This window comes from Chrysemys picta, chromosome 7 (assembly GCF_011386835.1).
Source record: "Chrysemys picta bellii isolate R12L10 chromosome 7, ASM1138683v2, whole genome shotgun sequence".
Classification (NCBI taxonomy): domain Eukaryota; kingdom Metazoa; phylum Chordata; order Testudines; family Emydidae; genus Chrysemys; species Chrysemys picta.
In genome coordinates, this window is record NC_088797.1 from 37,722,789 (window position 1) to 37,734,474 (window position 11,686).

Here is an 11,686-nt window from a genome sequence, read left to right on the forward strand (position 1 = left end):
AAAGCCCCGCCCGGAGCTGGTGCAGGAGACGAGCGGGGCTCTCAGCCTAGGCTCCGGCATCAGCCTGCAGCGGGTAGCGGAGGCTCCGGCATCAGCCTGCAGCGGAGAGCGGAGCCACCCCACACCGGCTCGGCTCAGCCCGGCCCCGCTCTTAAAGGGACACGGACCCGGGCTCAGCCCGGCCTGGGGCACGTGGGGGTGTCACCTCACCCCCCACCTGGGGGGCCCGGCGAGGCGGGTGCTCGGCACCATAGCTCCCCCCACAACCCCCATAGTCAGCTTCTCTGCAGGCAAAGCTTGGACTATAGAAAGCATATGGGAGGAGACCCTGCGATCCAGGGCTTCAGGAGCTGCAGCTGAGGCAGTGAGGAACAGCCCAGAGCCACCAGGGCCAGAGCCTCTTGGCCAGCCGCCAGAGGGAGCCGCTCAGCCGGGGGGGCCGGACTGGGCCGTGCCTCCTCACGCCTCCCCCCCCCCGAATATTTGATTCGCAGGAAGCAGGGGAGGGGGAGGAGCAGGGGGCGGAGCGTTCAGGGGAGGGGGCGGAGTTGGGGCGGGGGCGGGGCCCCTTGGAGTATCCTCTTTTTCCAGGACTTCAATATGGTAATCCTAATATACACAAAAGAGAAGTGCCAAAAAAGAGGATAGGTATTTTAAAATTTGGTAACCTCTTTTAGTGCACTCAGAGAAGTAAGGCTCCCCTGACAGCAATCCAGCATCTGTAGGCAATTCTTTGAATATTAACCTGATCCTGAATAAGGAATAAGGAATGTACAGTATAATATGTTCATGTTTTATTGGAACTTTGCCTTAATAAAAAAGTTTCCAAAAAAATAGTATGTGGTGCTACCAGCACCACCTATAATGCATACAAACACACACACGCACACACACTCCTCTCCCCCACACCCAATAATTGCACATTTGCTATTGTTCAACGTACCCTTGCTGAACATCTCTATTTTCTGTGTCTGTGGTAAAAACATACAGTGCCCAAATTTTAGAACTCTGCACAATTTTCTGTTTAACTGGAGCATACAGTCACAGAGACTGCATGCACGATCTATTTATCTGCATATGCAAATGTTGCCACTTATGCATCTAACTGACCATTTGTGGTTTCAAATACCTGAGTTGCAGGAATAACTAGGATAATGGCACTTGCAAATTAGCCATGAATTTACAAAATCACTTTTGTACATGTACATACAGGCATGCAGTTTTAAAAATTGAGGTCCTCAATGACTGATCATTTATAAAATTCCCAACTTGAATGTGTATCCATACATTTACAGTTAATGTACAGAACAAATGTGCAGGGGGTGATAATATCTATTGGTCCTCCTTTACAAGAGTGAAGAAGGAATTGCAAAGTATAAGTTCAGCTGTTTAAGTATTCAGAACCACAGTTTTGGCAAATCTCAAACCTGTGTGTTTTTCACATCCACCTTTGTGCATGCAACTGAGTGTATGGTGCAAATACGACCACATGTCCATTTAGCACACATAGAGCAACTACCGGTAGGTAGCCAAATGCCCAGTTTATATGCACAAATAGGTTTTTGGCCCAGAAAATGGTTGCATGTCCACTTTTATGGGTACAATCAGTTGTGTGCACATGAAAAAAAGATACTAAATGAAGGCCAGAGCTGAAAATTTGGACCTGGGTAACTTTTTGTAACAGTGGTGATTGGTTTGCTTTTCCAGAAGATGGATGAAGCAATAAAGAATCATGGCCAGTCTCCTCACCTGACAGGCACTGTAACTTTTGCTGGAGTATTTCATTGCCTTATATATGTTTTATTCTTACATGTTGTCAACTTAAAGTGGCTTAGGTTTAATTTTACAAATTGTACAAGTTCAGCAGAAAGAGCTGAATGGAAACACGCTTAGCTTTGATGAAAAAAAACCCAAAAACTCTTATGGTCTAGCTTTAGCTGTTTCTGGAACTTAACACTTGTCCTGCCTGTCCCAGTGACTGATAAAGTCCAAGCTGACTTTTATACCTCTAGATTTTTACTTCTAATGAAGAAATATTTGTCAGACTGGAGGTGAGTCATTTCAGGATTTTAAGAAACCTGCCACCTTTCAAAGAGGAAAAATATTTAAATAACAAAAACATAATAAAATATGAAATTCTTCTCTTTTCTGCTGAAACAATAAAAAAAGCTCAAAGAGCTATTTGACTCTACACATTTCCCAAGAGGAATTGCTGCCTAACAAACGAGGCAGAAGGCTTGTCATCTGTTACATTCATTTCCTGCCTAGATCTTTAAAACCCGACAACCTTATGTTTTAATCCAGCACTGCAGATCTTCAAAGCCTTACTACGCAAAAGAGGGAAAGGATCGAACACTCAAATATATATATATATATATACACACACACACACACACAGGTAAGCAAGCTATGCAGCTCACCAATTCCTTTCTCCCTGATCCTCTTGCTCAGGTCTCATTTCCTTTTGATTTGGCGTTTCTTGGTGTTTACTCAGTAAACCATGGTAGAGGATCCCTAGCATAGGCTTTGCTCACCCTGCTTTTAGTTAGATAAAGAGCTTTATCCACAAACTGACACATCAGGTTGTGATTAAAAGGTGTAGCCACTTTTAAGAAGTTATCAACCGCTACTGGATTCCTGAAGCTGCAGCAGGGCATGCCTTTAGACTCAGCACCAAAGGGTTAAATTGTGTTTATGAAGAGATTAGAAATTGTCAAAATTAATATTCCAGCTGTTCTGTGGTGAAGTTCATAGTATTATGGAGAAGAAATCCCACATAAGCTATAGGGAAATGGTATTTCACTGGACAATTATGATAAAAATCAAGAGGTGCCTCACTTAATTTTGAGAAACTAATTACCTGGGCTGTACTATTATTTTTTAAACACAGGTCTCAGTCACATATTTGTAAACAGAGTTAGCAAAATGTGAAATCTCCTTTAAGCAGGGTGTGCTTCTTACATAGGGTGACCAGACGTCCCGATTTTGACGGGACAGTCCCGATTTTAGGGGACTTGTCCCGCGTCCCGACCTTACATTGGTCGGGACGCACTTTGTCCCAATATCCGGGGGACCGCAGCAAGCCGGCGCCACTGGCGCCACTCACTTGTTCTTCAGGGGCCCCTGGGGCAGCGCTGCACAGCTGAGCTCCCTGCTGGCGTCCCCCTGCCGGCTGGCAGGAACCTACCGAATGCAGCAGCAGCCCGAGGCACACACGGAGTGAGGCAGGCAGTGAGGAATTCTCCGCAGCTCGGCTGCATGCTGGAGGGGCGTGGCTTGTAGAAGCAGGCAGTGGGCAGAGAGACTGAGTCCCCCCCGCCCTCCTTGACGTGACCCGACCCGACCCGCCAGCGACACGACTCCCCTAGGCTAGGAGCCAGAGCGGGACCTGCCTGCTGGATGCTTCCTGGGAGCCGCTCCAGGTAAGCACTGCTGGGCTCACCTGGCAGGTCCCTCTGCGGGGGCTCCCCTCAGACCCACTGCCCTCAACCCCCACCCTGATCCTGTTCCCTCAGCCTCCCCCACAGTCCCTCCCCGCCCCCTATCATCTCACCCGACCCACTGCCCTCAGCCCCCACCCTGATCCTGTTCCCTCAGCCTCCTCCCACAGTCCCCCCTGTGCCCCCCACCCTCAATCCACTGCCCTCAGTCCCCCTGACCCTGTTCCCTCTGCCTCCCCCACAGTCCCTCCCCTCCCATCATCTCACCCGACCCACTGCCCTCAGCCCCCACCCTGATCCTGTTCCCTCAGCCTCCCCCACAGTCCTCCCTGTGCCCCCCACCCTCAATCCACTGCCCTCAGTCTCCCTGACCCTGTTCCCTCTCCCTCCCCCACAGTCCCCCCTGTGCCCCCACCCTCAATCCACTGCCCTCAGCCCCCACCCTGACCCTGTTCCCTCTGCCTCCCCCACAGTCCCTCCCCTCCCCCATCATCTCACCAGACCCACTGCCCTCAGCCCCACCCTGACCCTGTTCCCTCTGCCTCCCCCGCAGTGTCCCCCTTGTGCCCCCCACCCTCAATCCACTGCCCTCAGTCCCTGACCCTGTTCCAACAGCCTCCCCCACAGTCCCTCCCCTCCCCTTCCCTCCCCCCATCATCTCACCCTGCATGGATGTGGAAATCTGTCCCGGATTCCAGGCTGTCGTTAGCCCCTGGGGTAAAAGATCAGCAAAGGTTTCCAAAGGGAAGTTTGCAGCCTTTGCTCAGACCCAAACATTTTCACTTAAAAAAATAAATAAATAAATACCCAAACCCATCCTGACACCCATCTGCTCTGTCCAGATTTGCTGTTATCCCTGTTGAGGCCAAAGTAGTTTGAAAAATTAAAAATCCTTGACACCATTGTGTTGCTTCCCCCTGTGTTGCTCGTTAATCTGATGGACCTGCCGATAATGAATAAAGATGAATGCCCTGGGAGCAATGTGTCAGGCAGACAGTTTGTGAAGTAGGAATGTGAATGCTGAAGCCCTCACAAAATGCAGAGGCTTTTCTTAACCTGAGAACTGAAAAAGAGCCAGATACCCTGCATGGGTTTGAAAGTGACAAGAGCCTAGCGACTGACCAGAGCAGCATCAGGTTTGAAGTGATGAGGAGGGTCTGTGTCATGAAGTCTGCATTTCCACTGAGGACTCTTCCATTGCCAGGGTAGCGCTGGCGCAGGTCTGCCGCCCGGCACAGCAATGCTGAGAGGTGCCAGTGTAGACCCAACCCACTGCCCTCAGCCCCCTCCCTGACCCTGTTCCCTCAGCCTCCCCCGCAGTCCCCCCTGTACCTCCCACCCCGAACCCACTGCCCTCAGTCCCTGCCCTACCCCAAATCTCTTCTTCAGCCTCTCCCGTCATTCCATCCCCATCGCTCCCCTTGCTGTCCCACCCCCTCAACTTCCCCCCATTCCAGTCCTGCTTCCCTCTCTCATCCCCTCCAGACCCTGTCCCTCTCCCCAACCCCCCCGACCCTCCCCAGCCCAGCCCCATTGTCTCCATCCCCACACACCCACCGACTTCCTCGACCTCCCTCCCCCCAATCCCACTGCCTGGACTCACCCCCATCCCACTCAGGACATGCAGGAAAAAGAAGCAATGGGCTTAAATTGTAGCAAGGGAGATTTAGGTTAAACATTAGGAAAAACTTCCTAACTGTAAAGGTAGTTAAGCACTGGACAAATTACCCTAGAGAGGTTATGGAATAGCAGTCATTGGAGTTTTTTAAGAGGTTAGACAAACACCTGTCAAGGATGGCCTAGTGTTGTTATTACTCAGTCCTGTCTCAGTGCAGGGGTTTGATTAGATGACCTGTTGATGTCCCTTCCAGTCCTACTTTGCTGTGATTCACACTGAATTGCCTTGTGCCACTGTCTAGTAGTAGTGGCACACAGTTCTCTGACATGCAGGTTTATAAAATTGTAGTTAATATACAGTTTAGAGCATAGTAGTTTTAAAGCTCTGCATGTTCAGACCAACTGAGCTGAAAATTGTGATCTATAGTATTCAAAACTATTAAGATGTGGGCTGAAATAAAATCAGCATGAATTGCTCAACAATATCAGTGGAATCAGCATTGCGCTGCTATATATTGTAAAACATTACAGTGAAATCTTGCAAGTATTACAAAGCACGCCGCCTTGCCCAGGTGGTAACTAAGCATAACATCTTCCTGTTTCAACATTCTTAACTTGTATCCCATAGCTCCTAAAAGTTGTTTGTTTGTTTTTTCAAACACTGAATACTGCTAAGTTATGAGTTTTAACAGGGTATTTTTTCTTTTAAACCACAGCACTGAATGTTATTCTAAAATTGTTTTCTAAATATTCTTAAACTCCCAGTTTATCCCACACTGATGTTCATTGTGAAAAGTATTGCAGGTCTAATAATAATATTTGGCACTTTTGTAATTCACTGTCCAACATGTGTTTTGTGCTCTCCTCTGGTGGATTTTTAGAGGATAACTGTATAGCTACCAGCTAAGGGAGTTATATCTTGAACTCAAGTAGTAGAAGCTCATGCTTTTAAGTCTGGATGGCTCGGGTTCAATCTTTGGTGACTAGCTATGATGGAGGTTGCTACACTTATAATCCCTTTAATCAGAGGTTCTGAATATGCTTTGTTGTAGGCAGAGCTAGCCTATAGTTAAGCAACCGAAAATTTAGAATGGGAAGTGTTGAAATGTTGGGAAGCCTTATAATTTTGCCAGTCTGGAACGAACATCCCATCTGAGGGATGGGGGCGGGGAGAGAGGAGAGTGAGACAGGACCAGGAAACTGGGACAAGGAATCCAGAGCAGTAGTGGGGGGCAGTTGAAATCAGATGAGGAGCTGGGGCGGGTTAGACAGCAATAGGATAGACATAGACTGGAGGGGACGGGGAAGAAGGATCTTTGACTATTAGAGACCACTCCATTCAGGAGCCTGGAAAAGACCCAGGATTCCTGAGTTTCCCAGTTCCTCTTCTGTCAGCAGATATCTGTGAAACCCAGTGGCAAAAAAAGTGTCTCATCCCCCTATAGAGCTGATCTATCACATATAGGATGACAACCTACTGCCTCTGCCATTACTTACTCCATTAGCTCAAGTGGCAGAAGTCTGTGCAGTGGATCTAAAGGTTCATCAGCAGGGTTGGAGCCATGCGAGTTACACGATGATTCCACATGCCAGAATTTCTGGGGCAGTTCAGTTTTGATTTTTACAAAAAAACCTGGGGAAATGCATACAGAAATAAGGTGACCAGATGCCTAAATAGGGGAATCTCAAGCAGGATAGAGAGGTTATTTTATCTCTGTATTTGGCACTGGTGCAAAAAAAAAATTTTTTTCTCTTACTTAATTGGCCTCTCAGAGTTGGTAAGACAACTCCCACCTATTCATGCTCTCTGTATGTGTGTATATATATCCCCTCAATATATGTTCCACTCTATATGCATCCGAAGAAGTGGGCAGTAGCCCACGAAAGGTTATGCTCTAATAAATTTGTTAGTCTCTAAGGTGCCACAAGTACTCCTGTTCTTTTTGCTGGAATACTGTGTCCAGTTCTGGGGTGCACAATTTAAGAAGGATATTGATAAATTGGAGAGTGTTCAGAGAAGAGTCACAAGACTGATTAAAGGATTATAAAACATGCCTTATAGTGATCGACTCAAGGACCTCAATCTATTTAGCTTAACAAAAAGAAGGTTAAGAAGTGACTTGGTTATAGACTGTAAGTATCTACATGGGGAACAAATAGTTAATAATGGGCACTTCAGTCTAGCAGAGAAAGGTAGAGCATGAGCCAACGGTCGGAAGTTGCAGCTATACAAATTCAGACTGGGTATAAGGCATACTTTTTCAATGGTAAGAGTAATTAACGATTAACAATATACTAAGGGTTATGGTGTTTATCTAAAAAGTTTTTTCTAAAAGCTATCCTCTCGGAATTATTTTGGGAAAGTTTTGTGTCTGTGCTATACAGGCGGTGAGACCAGGTGATCACCGGATCCCTTCTGGCTTTATAATCTCAGAACTAGGTACATCGATTCACATGCAAAATTATCATTGAATTCAATAGGTGTCCTCGCCCTGTGGCTTGTAGTGCGGGCTGCAACAGGGGCCGTACAACCCCCACTCGCAGCTTCCTAGGACCCCGTCTCATGGCTCTGTGCACCTGTGTCTGTCATTGTCGTCCTCTCCCCTCCCCAAGCCCCGCTCGCCCAATGTGTCCTGATATTTCACTCTTGCGATCTGGTCACCCTATTCTTACAAGTGTTTAAAAGAGAATTGTGGGGGGTTGGTTTGCTTAGATAATATAAGAGTTTCAAAACTACTTTGGGTTATCGAGTTCATGAAAGCAAAAGATTTTCTTAAATAGGTCAAAGTTGGCATTGCAGCATTACCTGGATTTAAAGCGCCAAGCTTGTAAGTCTTTTCTCAGTATTCAAATCAGCTGGAAATTGAAACAAATGGCTTTTGTTTATATTTGTTGCTTTCACTATAGTTTAGAAGAAAGGTTTTCATGCCCTTGTTTTTCTGTGGTATGGTTGTCACATTAGCTGCATTTAGATCTCTCTTTCTCTCTCTCTCTCTCTCTGATCAATCTAGGATTTCATTAAGAAAACAGGACCAGCATTTAGACTTATTTATATTTCCAATATATCCATAATTCAGAATGGATAAGATGAGTTTTAAGCAGGTCTGTCATCCCACTCTGGTCACTTTTCATTATGCAGGGCTTTTGGATTGCTGTAGCTATTTTAGAAAAAAGAAAATAAAAGTGTTGTGCTGTATCTACACCTGGGCACGTGTAGATACCTAAATAATTTCTTGTTCAAAAATTAAGGACTTCACCAGAATTCATGCCTTCAGTATCTTTGAATTAATAATTTGTATTGCAAGCTACTTTAAAGGAAACTGATACCTTCTCTAGATTCTGAAGCAAAAAGTTATTAAAAGCAAAACCAATCCAACCTCAGCCTTTAATAAGTTTACTGAAAGAAAGCAATATCAATTCAATTTTTACCCTGTCAAATGAGACATTTTCCTACTGGGTTTATTAAGGCTGGTCACATTTTAAGATATCAAAGAACAGTCTGTCCAAGTTCTATACTTACATATGTATAATTTCCATTCTATATTATTTTTATGTAAAAGGCACTCTAACATGAGGTTAGAGATAGATAGAATAAATCCATTAGATAATTTCTATTTGTCTGCCAACTCCAATGCTTTGCCTACTTTAGTTTTAAATTGCTTTTGTGTTGGGCTTCCAACATTCACCTGCAAAGTAAGTTCTATAGTCTAATACAGTAGATCTCATCTTCTTTTTTGGGGTGGGGGTGGAGAAAGGGGACAGGGAAGGTCTGAGTGTACAATAAGAAGAAAACTGTCACCTATTAACAGCACATCCCACTCCCCAGATAAGTATTCAGGGCACTATACAATCAAAATTATTTTCTTGAAATCTCACATTTAATCAGTGGATTTCCACATAGAAGGAAGGGGAAAAGAAAAGTTCTAATTAGGGGTTGAAATATCGTCATAATTAGAGATGGTTCCAATACACAATGTTTAGATCTGGATTTCCCCAACAGTGCAAAGGAGTTTGGATCTGAAATTCCAGTTAGATCCCTTGATTGGCCATACTTTAAAAAAACAAACAAACTGGGGGATGTGTAAAGAGAGGATGGATGGGACCAAGATGGATGTTAGGTGGGAGCCAGCTCCAAACAACAGGGACTGTCACAGCAAAGGGATAACTACCTGCCAACCTAAGACATGATGGTGGTATCCCCCAAAAAGTGAGCTCTGAGCTATGTCAGAGCACAGATAAGCACAATTTGTAGTTTTGTATTCATTTTACTTCTTAAAACAATAAGCTCTTACAGATGGATGCATGAATTCATGCATAAAGTATGTAAAAGAGTAGTGATGGGCCAAAAAAGAGAACTTCTAATCCACACCCTTCAAATTCTCACATCAGAACCCAGCCCTAACGTACCAATTCTGGTCAGATCCATAACAGAAAGGAACCAAATGGGATGTAGCTAAAAATCTCTGGAGATAACTTCTTAAAGTCAACTTACACCATTCAAGATGGCAAAAGTCAGCATTTGTAATCTCACATGATTTCAACACCAAATTCAAACCTTAGCCCTGAACCTAAATCAAAAACCCTAACCTAAAACTAACCTGGATCTAGCCACCACTTGGGCCATCTCTATTCAAGAGCTTTTGGCAGTAATATTTTGTATAATAAAGCACAAAATGAGAGTGGCAAGGACTCACCACACTCTTTCATAAATGTATTAGTATTAATCAGGTTAAGACAGAATGGCATTATGGGAACTGTAGGGCATGAAAAAAGTCTTCCAGGAAACTCAAGATTTTCTGCTGACTCTAAAGCAGGATGAAGTGGGGACAATTTTATATTCTAGCTTTACATTTAGAACCCTGATAACTAATCAGTTGTTTTTACATATATATGTTTTTGTCCTTTATTTAGTGAAAACATAACCACCATGAAGATCCCCACTGCTGCAGGATTTGTTACATTAATGCTGTTCTGTTTAGTCCATGCGGAAATCTGCCCTCTGTCCTGCATCTGTAAGCCACTCGGAGAAATGAAGGGCTGGCTAGTAGACTGCAGCTCAAAGGGACTAAAGGAAGTGCCTGCCCTATCTGTCAGCACCAGGAAACTTTATCTACAGAATAACAGCATGACCACAGTTCGTGCTGGCGCATTTGACAACTTACGTAAGCTAGAGGAAGTGAATGTGTCCGACAATCCCTGGAATTGTGACTGTGACATTCTGTATCTCAAACTCTGGCTGGAGGACTTCTCCGAATCTTCTATTGCTAACGTCATCTGTGCAACCCCAGCTTCCAATGAGAGAAAGTCTTTGAGCCAGTTGAGTGGGAATGAGCTGGACAGCTGCAGGAAATCCCTCCCAATTAAATGCCTCGATTTCTTTTGGCGAGACCTCGCTTTGATCACTTTTGCAGTACTTGTACTTATTTTAACATTATGTGCCCTGAGGTTCTCCAAAAAACTAGCCTACCAGGTTACCACAAGAGATTATTATTCTGCTGTCTCGCAGCTGCGGAAGTATAACCTAGAAAATTACATGTCATAATGAGATGTTGCTGTCACCAATAGCTCTTCACAGAAATGCCAAACTAACCTAATACAAAGGATACCCGTCTTAGCTATTACTGGCTATGTGAGTGTAAGTGTACTCGAGATGGGTCCCACGTCACAAAGTTTGGGGGCGGGAGAAGTTTGTATAAAGATCCAGTATTCAGATCCAAGGTTTTGGTTGGAGGCCACCTCTAAAATGCACTTAAATTTACTTACTGGCAAGTCAGCATAAGTTATTTTAATATTACATTCTCTAAATATCAAAGGAAAGTAGTTAGGAAATTTTACTTGTCCGGTCTTGTGATTTTTGAAGAATTAATTTCCCATTTTTACCAATGAAATCCCAGCTCTTCTAGCACAAGGCTATTTACAGTCTACTGCCAGCTAGTTTCTGGTGGATTTTGATTGCACTATTGTTACTAATTTAGACTCTGATCCTACAGCTGACTGCACCCCATCATGCAGGTGGAGTCCTATTGACTTCAACAGCTGCACACTTGCACCTGCAGAGGAGAGGTGCTGAATTTGACAGCATGCAGAGGTTTCCTTGGCAGCAGAACCAGTGTGGCTATTGGGACCAGCCCTTGGATTTATCCCTTAATAAATATGATTTTAAGCTTCCTGAAAATTAATGTGCATCCATTAAGGAGTCCTTTTATATACTACTGAATTTCCTAGGAAACACTTGAGAAAAATTGTACTCTGTGTGTGATATTTAAATAAAGGGTGTTTCTTATGCATTCACACTTATTGAAGTCTGTTGCATAATTACATGGGACAACCACAGATGTTGGTTAAACATCCTGCAAAATTTCTGGGTTGGTTTTTTGGGGGGCCACAAATTACTAGGATTTTTACAGAAGCCATGACAAGATCTCTTTCTCTCTAGGGAGTAAAATATCTCCTCAGAGGAAAATTACAGGAGCAGCTAAAGCTTCTAACTTCTCCCCAACCTGAACTATTTATAAGGGCCCCAGCCATGAGACTTTATGCTGTGATCTTCTCAGATCTGTCATGTTAGGCTGGGTCAATACTTAGATTGGAGAACTCAGAATAACTCCTAGAAGAAACACAGTATGTGA

General features: G+C 44.5%; 1 protein-coding gene and 1 long non-coding RNA gene across 3 annotated transcripts; one reads left to right on the forward strand and one right to left on the reverse strand.

The window, feature by feature from the left end:
* Positions 1-786: 786 nt before the first annotated feature.
* On the reverse strand, positions 787-3,067 carry LOC135972610 (uncharacterized). The gene is made up of 2 exons (XR_010589095.1): positions 2,421-3,067; positions 787-971 (listed from the first exon to the last, which is right to left on the reverse strand). It is a non-coding gene; the product is annotated as an uncharacterized LOC135972610 (long non-coding RNA).
* Positions 3,068-3,272: 205 nt separating this feature from the next.
* On the forward strand, positions 3,273-11,348 carry GP9 (glycoprotein IX platelet). Of its 2 annotated transcripts, XM_065551195.1 has the most exons (3): positions 3,334-3,422; positions 7,839-7,885; positions 9,969-11,348. In XM_065551195.1, exon 3 carries the CDS (start codon positions 9,985-9,987, stop codon positions 10,597-10,599), a length of 615 nt encoding a protein of 204 aa, XP_065407267.1. In that variant the 5' UTR covers positions 3,334-3,422; positions 7,839-7,885; positions 9,969-9,984; the 3' UTR covers positions 10,600-11,348. The 2 variants fall into 2 exon arrangements, with proteins under 2 accessions (XP_005309149.2, XP_065407267.1); XM_005309092.4 differs by lacking the exon at positions 7,839-7,885 and having other exon boundaries at positions 3,273-3,422.
* Positions 11,349-11,686: the final 338 nt, after the last annotated feature.

Excerpts from the sequence above, each read along its gene's own strand:
- GP9 (XM_005309092.4), top strand. The coding sequence starts at position 3,400 with ATGCTTCCTGGGAGCCGCTCCAG. Across the intron at positions 3,423-9,968 it reads CTTCCTGGGAGCCGCTCCAG|TGAAAACATAACCACCATGA; the intron begins GTAAGCACTGCT and ends TCCTTTATTTAG.